General features: G+C 57.5%; 1 protein-coding gene across 4 annotated transcripts; it reads left to right on the top strand.

The window, feature by feature from the left end:
- The first annotated feature begins 131 nt into the window (after positions 1-131).
- ZWINT (ZW10 interacting kinetochore protein) lies at positions 132-7514 on the top strand. 4 transcript variants are annotated; one of them, XM_030547345.1, is made up of 11 exons: positions 132-469; positions 1037-3561; positions 4681-4780; positions 5021-5141; positions 5275-5441; positions 5725-5781; positions 5967-6118; positions 6233-6425; positions 6668-6792; positions 6872-7031; positions 7369-7514. In XM_030547345.1, the coding sequence occupies exons 4-11, from the start codon at positions 5045-5047 to the stop codon at positions 7429-7431; spliced, it is 1014 nt and encodes a 337-aa protein (XP_030403205.1). In that variant the 5' UTR covers positions 132-469; positions 1037-3561; positions 4681-4780; positions 5021-5044; the 3' UTR covers positions 7432-7514. The 4 variants fall into 4 exon arrangements, with proteins under 4 accessions (XP_030403205.1, XP_030403204.1, XP_030403202.1 ...); XM_030547344.1 differs by having other exon boundaries at positions 1037-3593; XM_030547342.1 differs by lacking the exon at positions 1037-3561.
- The last annotated feature ends 4708 nt before the right edge of the window (positions 7515-12222 follow it).

Below are 12222 nucleotides of genomic sequence, written 5' to 3'. Positions count from 1 at the left end.
CCCATGGTTCCAAGATGGCCGCCCCCACCTGGACACTCCCCCTTCTCGTGGTTCCTAGATGGCTGCCCCCTGCTACCTCCGTTTCAAGATGGCCGCCCCCATGTCTCCCGCCTCCAACATGGCGGCCACTCTCAAGGGGGCTGCCTCGTCGCCGGCTCCTTGAGACTCCGGGACGGAACGCGCCTGCTGATTGGCTCTTTCGGAGGCTGGGCGGGGCCTTCCCGTGAGGGAACGCTCCTGCTGATTGGCTCCTTCGGAGGCCTGGGCGGGGCCTCCCCTGAGGGAACTCGCCTGTTGATTGGCTCCTTCGGAGGCCGGGCGGGGCCTTCCCCTGAGGGAACACGCCTGCTGATTGGCTCTTTCCGTGGCCGGGGCGGGGCCAACAGCGTTGAAGGAAAAGGCGCGAGCCGGGGTGGTGGCTGGAACAACAAATCGGTCGCAGGATGGCAGCAGCTGGGCAGGCCCGAGAGTGAGTAGTTGAGGTGCCTGGGGGGCAGGGCGATGGGGTGTCCAGCGTGGGGGGGTCCCTCTCAATGGGGGCGATGGGGTGTCCAGCGTGAGGGGTCCCTCTCAATGGGGGCGATGGGGTGTCCAGCGTGAGGGGTCCCTCTCAATGGGGGGGGCGATGGGGTGTCCAGCGTGGGGGGGTCCCTCTCAATGGGGGTGATGGGGTGTCCAGCGTGAGGGGTCCCTCTCAATGGGGGCGATGGGGTGTCCAGCGTGGAGGGGTCCCTCTCAATGGGGGCGATGGGGTGTCCAGCGTGGAGGGGTCCCTCTCAATGGGGGCGATGGGGTGTCCAGCGTGGGGGGGTCCCTCTCAATGGGGGGGCGATGGGGTGTCCAGCGTGAGGGGTCCCTCTCAATGGGGGGGCGATGGGGTGTCCAGCGTGGGGGGGTCCCTCTCAATGGGGGGGCGATGGGGTGTCCAGCGTGAGGGGTCCCTCTCAATGGGGGGGCGATGGGGTGTCCAGCGTGGGGGGTCCCTCTCAATGGGGGTGATGGGGTGTCCTTGGGGGGTCGTTGGCGTTCTCCATAGGGCACGGTGAGGGACATGAGTCCGAGGCAGGCTCCTGAGGACGCCGCGTCGCCTGGGTGCCCGTCGGGCCCGTCTCATCCCGATCGCATCGACCCCGACCCAACTCCGGCAATTTCAACCATCCTTGACCTTGGAGCACCTTGAAGATCAGCCTCGAGCCTTTGAGCGTGACTCTGCGTGGAGCCGCGGCTGGGGTGGCTGCCCTGCCGCGTTCTGCGCCGGTGGCTCCAGCTCGACGGCGTTGCTGTGCTCCACCCGAGAGCCGATCGTGTAACCGAGGCTGGGTTGTCGTCTGCCGGCGTGGACTGGAGTCTCCCAGCTGAGCAGCAATGTCAATGTTGGAAGCGTTGCCATGCCACGAGCCTCCGAACTGAGCAACTGTGGGCGTGAACCTACCACGGGAGGAGACGGCATGGTGTCTGGGAACTCCTCGCACTCCTCCCCACGGTCCTCCAGCATCACATCTGCTTAGGTCCAGTTGTCGTCCGTTCATGGGCTGCTCTTGCCCAAATATTTGGCCATCCAGCCGGTGGAGATTTGGTCCTATGTGGTGGAGGATAAGTAGAGCTAGGTGCCATCTCTAGACATGGAAAATTAAATATTTATCTGTAAATGGTGGTAAACGTTGGTTGTGCCTGCATGCACCCAAACTGGCACTAAATATTTCCACCTATGAGTGTCGAAATTTACAGAGTGGCAAAAAATGCCAATTGAGAACTTGTTAGAGACCATTGTTAAATTGTTCTCGGCTGAGATGCCCATTAAACCACGTGGCTGTGAAAATTTAAATGGGTGAAAATACCAGTAAAATGTTTCAACCATCCCAAATTTTGTGTGACTGTGAAAACATAAATAGATTAAAAATTGCAGAATAAAGCTTAAAAATAAACATTACTATCTATAAAAGAATGAATTTGTCCAAGCCTAGTTAGCTGCATGTAATTGGGGCTTAAGTCCGAGTCATCTGACAGTTGTTTGATAGGAGTAAACAGAGATTTGATCCTTTAATGGGACTCCACTCATGAGGGATCTGCTGGTCGAAGTGAAGTTGACCATCCTAGTATCACTCTAGAAAGGACTCCGACCATTTCAGAATGTTCTCTTGGACCCTGCCACCTTTCCTGGCCGAGACAGCGAGATCACAGTTGACTAACATGGCAGAAAGCATGAGAAAATGGAGATCTGTTTTCCATCCAGTGATAGATCATATATTGGCACAGTTGAAGCGGTTCCAGTTCCACATCTTGAATCCAGATGGTGATGGATCTAGATGAGCTTGGAGTTGCACTTTGTGGGGGACTAATACTGGCCAGTTGTTGGCTAGACCCGCTGGATCTGTTGCAGGCTTGAAGGAGATGACGACACTTCTGTTGACCTTACATCCTTGACCAGATCTTGGAAAACTTGTCCTGATGTTGAAACTAATCTGTGCTCAAATCGCTTTATGTTGAGTCATCTGACTGGTTTAGAGGACGACTTGTGCTGTGCCACTTGAATTACTAACAACAGTTTGACTACAGTGACTTGTTGAACTCGCTGACAATTGACAATGTAGTCAATAAGATGCTGTTTGGATCTTGGGCTTGTTTGTGACGTTTTTGTTTTGTCAGATAGGTGGAAAAAGCCATTTGCAATTGCTAATTAGTGCGACCATTGCTATTCTCTTTCTGAGTCCCATCGTATCCGATGGCGTTCTGCCAGATTACCCTGTTACTTCCAACATTCGCGTTAAAGGTCCATGATGATTAGCTTATCTGACGTTGACATGATGAGTTTGTCAAAGTCACTATAATTTTTTTCCACATTATCTGCATTTCTCATGGTAGGGACGTACATGCTGCTCATGGTAATGTACTTACATTTCAAAGGTAACCATAGACCCATAAGAGGTCACTTCTGCCTTTAGGTAGACTTTCAAACTTGGGAACAATGCAGTTGCCGATTTCAAAGCCAGCACCCGCTTGTCACCACGCTGAGGCTGGGCGACCTCACCAGGAGAGCATATACCCCATTCTTCATCAGTAAACCTGGTGTCATGGAGAGCGGCAATGTCCATTTTTAGCCACAGCCACACCTGCGAGATATTGGTGTCCTCTTTGGTCACGAAGGACGATGACAAAATGGTGCTAAAGATGCTGTTATGCAATTATTGAGGAATAAATGTATAGATAATGAAATAGGCTTGGTAATTAGTTTGAGATTTAAGCTTTCAAGCTCTTCTTCAGGCTTTATTGTCTCTTTCCCACCAACAGAAGTTGTTCCAATAACAGATATTTCCTCATCCATCTTCTCTCTGTTTAAGTATGTGACCTAGCATTATAAGACTTAGTTGTGTGTATTGGGGGAGAAACAAGGACACCACAAATTAGCAAAACTGCCTCCAGATTTTGGTGTACGTAACCCTGAGGTTCGCCGTGTTAACCTGCTGGAAACGCTGGGGGAATGTCCAGCCTCGAATAACTGATAGTAGCAATTGGGGTCCCACAATTACAGTTACCTGGAACACCCTGCATCAACCGGGTCTGGTGAGCAAATTAAACATGGCTGCCAGCCACAGGTGCGTGGATGGGAGAAACGGTATTAAGGTGAATGTCTGACGTCTAGTGGGCACATTGGGGTGGCAGATACCTGCTTATGGGGTGTCTGCCACTAAACTCTTCTCGTCCCTTCATCAGGAGGTCTCCATCAGAAGTAGGCGCGATGTAGGGGTTGGCTTGTCCATATCTTTTTTTCAATAACTGCTATTCTAGTCAATATTTAAATCCTCAATATAGTTCTCATATCTCGATGTCTGGCTCCCCGATCTCATCCTGAATTCCTTCGCCAGCTATGTCCGGTTAAGAAGGCAGGTCTAGTGCCTTGTGCCTTCTAAATCTATCCAAGGGCCACATTCCCATCCCTGGATTTCAGTGGGAAGCAGAGCCAGTTCTGACTGCCATGTCTTTAGTCTGGACTCCTTGTGATGGCCAGAACTTCTCAAGGAGAAGCTGCCGGGTGACTGTTGGCCACTGTATATAGACAGGGCAGGTCCAAGACTTCCTCGGTGCTCGTGATTCTCTTGGAGCTGGGCTACAATATAGGGAGTAGATATGTGGGATGGCCAGAGCAGTTTATTGCCCAGGGTAGCTTACTGGGGCCAGAGTTGGCCACTTCATTGGAGGTTTTCTTGCTGTGGGCGCGAGTCACCCTCCAGGGATAGGGGGAGAACCCAGGAGGTCTGGGGTGGGAGAAGAGAGAGGGGCCCTTTAGGGGGCCAGTGTCTCCATGGTATAAGCTGGCATAGAGCAAAGATGACTCCCCTGGTTCTTCATCTCATGGGTGGAAAGGGCTCAGCTGTGGGACTGGAGCTCCGTAGGTGGAGATTTGGCCAGATTGTTGCCTCTAGGGCAGAGATCAGGGCCTGGTGGAGTCCAAGCAAGGCGATGAAGTTGGTGGTGCTGTAGGCATTGAAGCCTCCTGGATGTTGTCCCCACCCCAGAATCAATTGCAACGGGAATCCTTCCATCCAGAGTGGCTTGGAAAGGAGCACAACAGCTGAGGATCTTTGGCTTCTGCCGTCGGGCCAGCCAATTGGGGGCTGGGGCTCCTCGCAGGCTGGGCCTATCGCTCCATGGCTGTGACCCTCTCCCTGTCCCTCCCCGCAGGCTCCTGGTCCAGCTGGATGAGGCGCTGGCTTTCGAGGGGCCAACCCGAGAGGAGCTGGAGGCGGAGCTGCCAGCCAAAGTCCTGGTGGAGCATGCTGTGGTGAGTGATGGGGCAGCGGGCCTCTGCCTTTAGGGGGCACCAGCTCTGATCCAGCCCCAGGGTGGGGTCTGGCTGGCCCAGGCAAGTGGGGAATGGAACACGGGGCCTGTCCCCTGTTGGAGGCACTGGCTCCCATCCTGTCCAGGGCGTGACTGGCTGACTCAGGGTGGGCAATGGGACATGGGGCCTTTCCCCTCCAGGGGGCGCTGGCTGTAATTTCCCCCTACTATGGCTCCCTAGGACACACGGAAGAAGCAGAAGTGGATGTGCAGCCAGCTCCACGTGGTCAAATTCCTGCTGGAATTCTTGGACCAGAGGGAATCAGCCCCCTTTGACCAGAAGACCACAGAGGCAGCCGTCCGTGAGTAGCCCGGACTCCTAGGTTTTCAGCCCGGCTCTGGGAGAGGAGTGGAGGCTAGTGGGTTAGAGCCATGGTGGCTCAGAGCCAGGACTCATCAGTTTGATGCACAGCCTCTCTTTCCCCCCTGGCCCAGGGAGCGAGATGGTGCAAGCCAAGCAGCAGTGGAAGGAGCTGAAGGCCGGCTACCAGCAGCGGGTGGAAGCCATCGAGGGGGCAGTGCCCCATGTGCTGGCCCAGCTGGAGAAGGGCCAGTACCTGGCGCAGCGGCTGAAGGAGGCTCTGGCACGATACGAGGCCCAGGTATGGTTCTGTCCTGGGTATGTGTGAATGTGGGGATCCCACTGTAGCCACCAGCTGCCCAGGGGGCTCCAGGGATTCCACTTCTGCCACCAGCTCCCCTTGGCCTGGGGGAGGGGCCCTGCGGCTTCCATCCCACGCTTGCTGCCAGCTCCCCAGGGATTCTACCATTGGCACCAACTCCCCTGGGGGGAGGGGTCCTGCGGTTTTCATCCCTCTGCTACCACTAGCTGCCTAGGTGGTCGCAAGGACCCCACTGTTGCCACCAGCCTCCCTCTCCCCACAGAGACACGAGGCTGAGAAGAAGGCAAAGGATGCCCAGGAAAGACGGCAGAAGGAGCAGGTACTGACCCAGGGGTCTGTGGGGGGCAGCTGTGGGCACAGGACCTTTTTGGAGCCAATCAGTGGGGGGAGGTGGTTGGGACTCTTCTAGGAAGGGCTGGGGGGTTGGCTATGGGAGGAGCAGTGGGACTGGTCATGGCAGCAGCTGAACCATTTCACTGTTGTGTCTCCCCCACCCCAATCCAGGAGCAGCTGGAGGAGCGGCAGCAGCAGCTGGAGGAGCAGGTGGCTTTGCTGCGGAGCCGGGTGGAGGCTCAGCGCCAGGAACTGCACCGGCTGCAGGGGGAGCTCCAGAGCCAGGAGTGTGTCGCCAGTGGCTGGAGGGAGAAGGTGGAGAGGTGAGAACCCAGGAGTCCTGGTTCCCAGCCCCCTCTGCTCTACTCACTAGACCTCCCCCCAGCCCCTGCATGGAGTCGGGGATGGAACCCAGGTGTCCTGCTCTCTCCCCCCAGGAGCTCTGCCCTCTGCCAGCTCTTGGAGACCCTCCAAGGAGTCCGGCTGGTCTCTGTCTCTGCTGATGGAATTGACATGGAGCTGACCCCTGGCCCCCAGCTGACGACCTCTGACCCCCAGGCAGCGACCCCCAACGCCCAGCCGCTGAGGCTCACCTTGTGCTGGACGGAGGATGGGAGCGTCAGGGTGCGGGTGAGTAATGGCCTGGGGGCAAGGGGAAGAGGCTGGCTAGGTCTGACCCAGGGAGAGTTCTAGGGGCCAGGCTGGCTGGGTGGGACCCGGAGAGGATTTGGGGGCCAAGCTGGCTGGGTCTGACCCAGGGAAGATTATGGGGGACCAGGCTGGCTTGGTCTGACCCAGAGAGGGTTGGAGGGACCAGACTGGCTGGATCTGACCAGGTGGTCAGTGTGTCTGTCTCTCTCTCTGCCCCACAGAGCCACAGTCCCCTCTTCGCACCCCCTGCGCCCTGCGCTGACGTCCGGGGCACCGTCCTGGAGCTGCAGCACAGTTACAGTCAGCTGGCCCCACTCCTGGCTGAGATCCAGGCCCTCCAGACCAGGTCTGTCCCCCACACTAGCCCACCCCACCAGCCTCCACCTTGTAGGGGGCAGCACTGATTCCCCCCTCCCTCCCTGCAGGTTCCCCATTGACTGGCAGCCCCAGGAGCGCCGGCTCCGCTTCCTGCAGCCTTCCGCCGTCTGGACGCTGGTGGTGGAGCCGGGATACCCAGGGGGTGGGGGCGTCCGACTGCTAGCAGTGCAAGGGCAGTGTGGCCCTGGGGACCCGGGGGCCTGGAAGGTCAGTGATCTGGGAGAGTTGCAGGGGCTGCAGGTCGGGAGTGAGGGGCACCAGCAGAGCTTGGGGGGAGCTCAGGGCTTGGCTAGCAGGGGGCTGCAGGTCAGGAGTGAGGTGTACCAGCAGAGCTTGGGGGGAGCTCAGGGCTGGGCTAGCAGGGGGCTGTGGGTCGGGAATGAGGGGCACCAGCAGAGCTGGTGGGGAACCCAGGAGAGGATTCCTGGATTCTAGCCTTTGCTCGCTGCCCCTCCCTCTTTCTGTGCTTCAGTTTCCCCATCTGTTGACCCAGCCTCCCCCCCCACTCAAGTCCTCTAACCTGCCTCTCTCTCTCCCCTTCCAGCCCCCCCAGGAAACCCCATCCCTGCGTGACTGGCTGGAATACCTGAGCATTCTGGACATCTGAGCACCCCTCTGGGCCCCCGAGCCCCTTGTGGGGGGGGAGGCTGGGAGGGTTAAGCTGTTCTGTAATAAACACACATTTGTAAAGTGTTGTGATCACCCCTCATTCAGGGGAGCCCTAGATCACGGGCACCAGATGGGTTCCACAAGCAGCCCACGATCCATCCATGGGTTGGGTTTGTTTCGTTTGGAAAAGAGAAGATTGAGAGGGGACATGGTAGCAGTTTTCAGGTATCTAAAAGGGTGTCATCAGGAGGAGGGAGAAAACTTGTTCACCTTAGCCTCCAATGATAGAACAAGAAGCAATGGACTTAAACTGCAGCAAGGGAGATTTAGGTTGGACATTAGGAAAAAGTTCCTAACTGTCAGGGTAGTTAAACACTGGAATAAATTGCCTAGGGAGGTTGTGGAATCTCCATCTCTGGAGATATTTAAGAGTAGGTTAGATAAATGTCTATCTGGGATGGTCTAGACAGTATTTGGTCCTGCCATGAGGGCAGGGGACTGGACTCGATGACCTCTCGAGGTCCCTTCCAGTCCTAGAGTCTATGAGATAGATACTGACCCTTCCCCCCACCCTACAGCCCCAGTGCTGGCGTCCCCTAGAGGGGAATGGCCCCAGGCCCCAATCCTCACCCCCTTTGCTGTGTCTGGGAGCCTGTCCGTATGTAGTTCCCCATATGGCCACAAGGTGGGGCTCTTTCCCTGTTCAGTTTTACTTGCTAACAGGGTATGGGGTGCATGTGTGTCTGTGAGCTCCCCTGCCCCTTCTCAGATGGGAGAAGCTCAGACCTGCCCCCCCATCTGGGATCATCTCCCCCATCTCAACCAGGCTTGGCTGAGAACCCCAAGGGGGGTGGGGTTTGGGATGGAACTACAGGAGTGGAGCAGGTTGATTTGAGATGGGGGGGGAGGAGTGGGGGGGTGGGGATAGGTTGGGGGGCAGTGCTGGAGAGATGGGCTGGGTGGGAGCATGCGGGGATGGAGGACTGGCTGCAGGGCAAAGGAGGGCTATGTGGGGTTGGGCGGGGTGGGGGTGGAGGGTTGGGGGGTCTCTGAACTGGTACCCTAGGGCTGAAATTGACCAGCTCCTGTGAACCTCACTACTGCTGCTGGACTCACCCCAAATGACCCCCCCCCGCCCTTTCCCAGCCTCCCCCTGGGTTTTTCTCTTGCACCCGATGAATATTTCAGGGGCTTGGGCTCTGTTCTCTCTCTCCTCTAAATAAGCCATGGCCCCCGTGGCTGCCAGGATTGGTGTGTGGGGGGGGCGGGATGTTGCTGCCAGCAGCTGCCTGCAATTTCCGAGCGGTAAGTCTACCCCTATCTACGGGTCAGGAATAGGGGCATCTGGCCCAGGAAAGCCCTCCTTGTGGTGTTATGTGCGGCTGTTCCCCAGCTTTCCCGCCCTAGAGGTGGCTGCATCTCAGCGCTTGATGAGCTGTCTCCCTACATCCACCAGTAAACCCTTGGCTGATGCTTTCCTATTGTTGCTATAACTCGAGAGCGTCAGCAGTGCTGGGGTTTTGGGGTTTCAATGGTCGGAGGCCAAGGACGGATACACTGTCCCCCACGTGCCTTGCTGCAGTCCATCCTCCCAGCCTGGGCCATGCCGGCATGGAGTCCACACTGGGACAGGGTGGGGGGAGATAATGCAGTTTGCCTGCGGGGCCCATCTACTCCTGACTGCTGTGTGTGGTGGGCTGAGTGCATCCACGTCCGGGAGGGACTGGACTTGCCTTTGCTTCCGCTTCAGGGATGCTTTTGTGCTGCTCAGGCAGAGAACCGCAAGACGCCAGTGATGGGGAAACAAGTGGTGGGGGAGGAAAAGGAGAGAAGGAAGAAAAGCAAGTGAAGGGGACAGAAGGAGGGAGGAAAGGAAGGTAAAGGAAAGAAATGATAGGAAAGACAAGACCAACAGAGAAGGAGTCAAGCAGGAAGAGGCATGAATGATGGCAGGAAGTGCAGAAGTGAGCGATACAAAAATGAAGAGATGAGTGGTACTGAGATGAGAAGTGAGAGACAGAAGAAGCGAGTGATGGGAGAAGCCAGCGGGAAAAGGAAGAAAAGAAGCGAGCAATGGGAGGAGAGGGGTGAGGCAGAAGCAAGCAGGAGAAGGAAGGACACAAGCGATGGGAGGAGGAGGAGGAAGAAGCAGCGAGTGGGATGAGGAAGGAAGCAAGCGATGGGAGGAAGGTGAAGAAGAAGCGAGAGGGATGAAGAAGCAAGCAGGAGGAGGAAGGAAGTGAGCGAAGGGAAGAGGGTGAGGAAGAGGCGAGCAGGCAGAGGAAGCAAGCAAAGGAAGGAGAGGGATGAGGAAGAAGCGAGCGGGAGATGGAAAGAAGCGAGCGGGAGGAGAGCGAAGAGGAAGCGAGCGGGAGGCGAGCGATGAGGAAGAAGCGAGTGGGAGGAGACGGATGGGGTAGAAGCGAGCGGGAGAAGGAAGCGATGGGAGGAGAGGGATGAGGAAGAAGCGAGCGGGAGAAGGAAGCGAAGGAAGGAGAGGGATGGGGAAGAAGCGAGTGGGAGAAGGAAGGGAAGGAAGGAGAGGGATGGGGAAGAAGCGAGCGGGAGGAGAGGGATGAGGAAGAAGCGAGCGGGAGGAGAGGGATGGGGAAGAAGCGAGCGGGAGAAGGAAGCGAAGGAAGGAGAGGGATGGGGAAGAAGCGAGCGGGAGGAGAGGGATGAGGAAGAAGCGAGCGGGAGAAGGAAGCGAAGGAAGGAGAGGGATGGGGAAGAAGCGAGTGGGAGAAGGAAGGGAAGGAAGGAGAGGGACGGGGAAGAAGCGAGTGGGAAAAGGAAGGGAAGGAAGGAGAGGGGTGGGGAAGAAGCGAGCGGGAAAAGGAAGCGAAGGAAGGAGAGGGACAGGGAAGAAGCGAGCGGGAGAAGGAAGTGAAGGAAGGAGAGGGATGAGGGAGAAGCGAGCGGGAGCAGGAAGCGAAGGAAGGAGAGGGATGGGGAAGAAGCGAGCGGGAGAAGGAAGCGAAGGAAGGAGAGGGATGGGGAAGAAGCGAGTGGGAAAAGGAAGGGAAGGAAGGAGAGGGGTGGGGAAGAAGCGAGCGGGAGGAGGAAGCGAAGGAAGGAGAGGGGTGGGGAAGAAGCGAGCGGGAAAAGGAAGCGAAGGGAGGAGAGGGACGAGGAAGAAGCGAGCGGGAGAAGGAAGTGAAGGAAGGAGAGGGATGAGGGAGAAGCGAGCGGGAGCAGGAAGGAAGTGAGCGATGGGAGGAGGGTGAGGAAGAAGCGCGGGAGGAGAGGGATGAGGTAGAAGCGAGCGGGAAAAGGAAGCGAAGGGAGGAGAGAGATGAGGGAGAAGCGAGCGGGAGCAGGAAGGAAGTGAGCGATGGGAGGAGGGTGAGGAAGAAGCGCGCGGAAGGAGAGGGATGAGGAAGAAGTAAGTGGGAGGTGGAAGGAAATGAGCGATGGGAGGAGGGTGAGGAAGAAGCGAGCGGGAGGAGGAAGCGAAGGAAGGAGAGAGACGAAGAAGCGAGCGGGAGCAGGAAGGAAGTGAGCGATGGGAGGAGGGTGAGGAAGAAGCGTGCAGGAGGAGAGGGATGAGGAAGAAGTGAGTGGGAGGTGGAAGGAAATGAGCGATGGGAGGAGAGGGATGAGGAAGAAGCGCGCGGGAGAAGGAAAGAAGCGAGCGAAGGAAGGAATAAACCCCACAGGCAGAGGACGGGAGAGGCCCAGCTGTGGCCGAGGAACTGGAGTAGAAAAAGCTCTGCGGTTCTGGCCTGCTCCCGTAATGGACCAGCCCGACTTGTTAGCCAGTGCTGGTGGGGGAGGGGGAAGAGCTGGGCTCCCTCCCTCTCCCAGAGCTGAGCAGAGAACCCAGGAGTCCTGGCTCCCAGCCCCTGTAAAGAAATCAAGGCAACACTGTAAAAACACAGGTTTATTCTGCTCCTGGCCCCCCCCCCCATTCCCTCTCCCAGCCCCCCATGGCTCTACAGCCCCCCCTCACGTTATGTTGGTCTGGGGGTCGGCGCTGGGTACCCCACGTTCCTCAGCATGGGGGGCCCTGGCAATGACAAAGAAGAGAGCGTTAGAGTCACTGGGATACTAGGCAGCCAGCCAGCACCCGGACACCTGGGTTCACTTCTCGGTTGTGGGAGGGGAGTGCAGTCTAGTGATTAAAGTGGAGGGGGGGCTGGCAGGAGCCAGGACTCCTGGGTTCTCTCCCCAGCCCTTGGAGGGGAAGTGTAGGGGACAGGTTTGCTGTGTGTGTGGGGGGGGGGGGACAGGCGAGAGTCCACCTGGTGGGGGTGGGGAGGGAGACAAAACTGGGGAGAGAACCCAGGCGTCCTGGCTCCCAGCCCCCTCACTCTTACCATTAGGTCACACTCCATTTTTGTGCCTGTGATACAGTCCACCTTTGCACATTTATTGCACAAGCCTCATGACCCATGTTTGCTCATCTGAGCCTTTGCACGCTTGGCTCACAATGGATGAGGTCCAGGTGCCCCAGCCAGCCCCCTCACACGCCCCGAGGCCTGGCCGTGCGGCTGGCTGGAGCCAGGGCGGGCTCATTGCACGCTCAGCATGCCCTGGCCTTAGCCTCCCTGCACCCATTGCACAAGCAGCATGACTGACCACTCCTCTGGGGGCCACAGATGCTGCACAAAGGGGGTCTAGTGGTTAGAGCAGGGGAGGCTGGGAGCCAGGACTCCTGTGTTCTCCCCCGGCTCTGGGAGGGGAGTGAGGTCTAGTGCTTAGAGCGGGGGGGCGGGGCTGGGAGCCAGGACTTCTTAGTTCTCCCTGGCTGTGGCCGCGTGGGCGGGAGGCGATACCCACCTACCTG

The sequence above is a fragment of the Gopherus evgoodei genome, unplaced genomic scaffold (assembly GCF_007399415.2).
Source record: "Gopherus evgoodei ecotype Sinaloan lineage unplaced genomic scaffold, rGopEvg1_v1.p scaffold_57_arrow_ctg1, whole genome shotgun sequence".
NCBI lineage: Eukaryota > Metazoa > Chordata > Testudines > Testudinidae > Gopherus > Gopherus evgoodei.
Note: the sequence above shows the minus strand (reverse complement) of the source record. Positions and strands in the feature narration are given on the sequence as shown.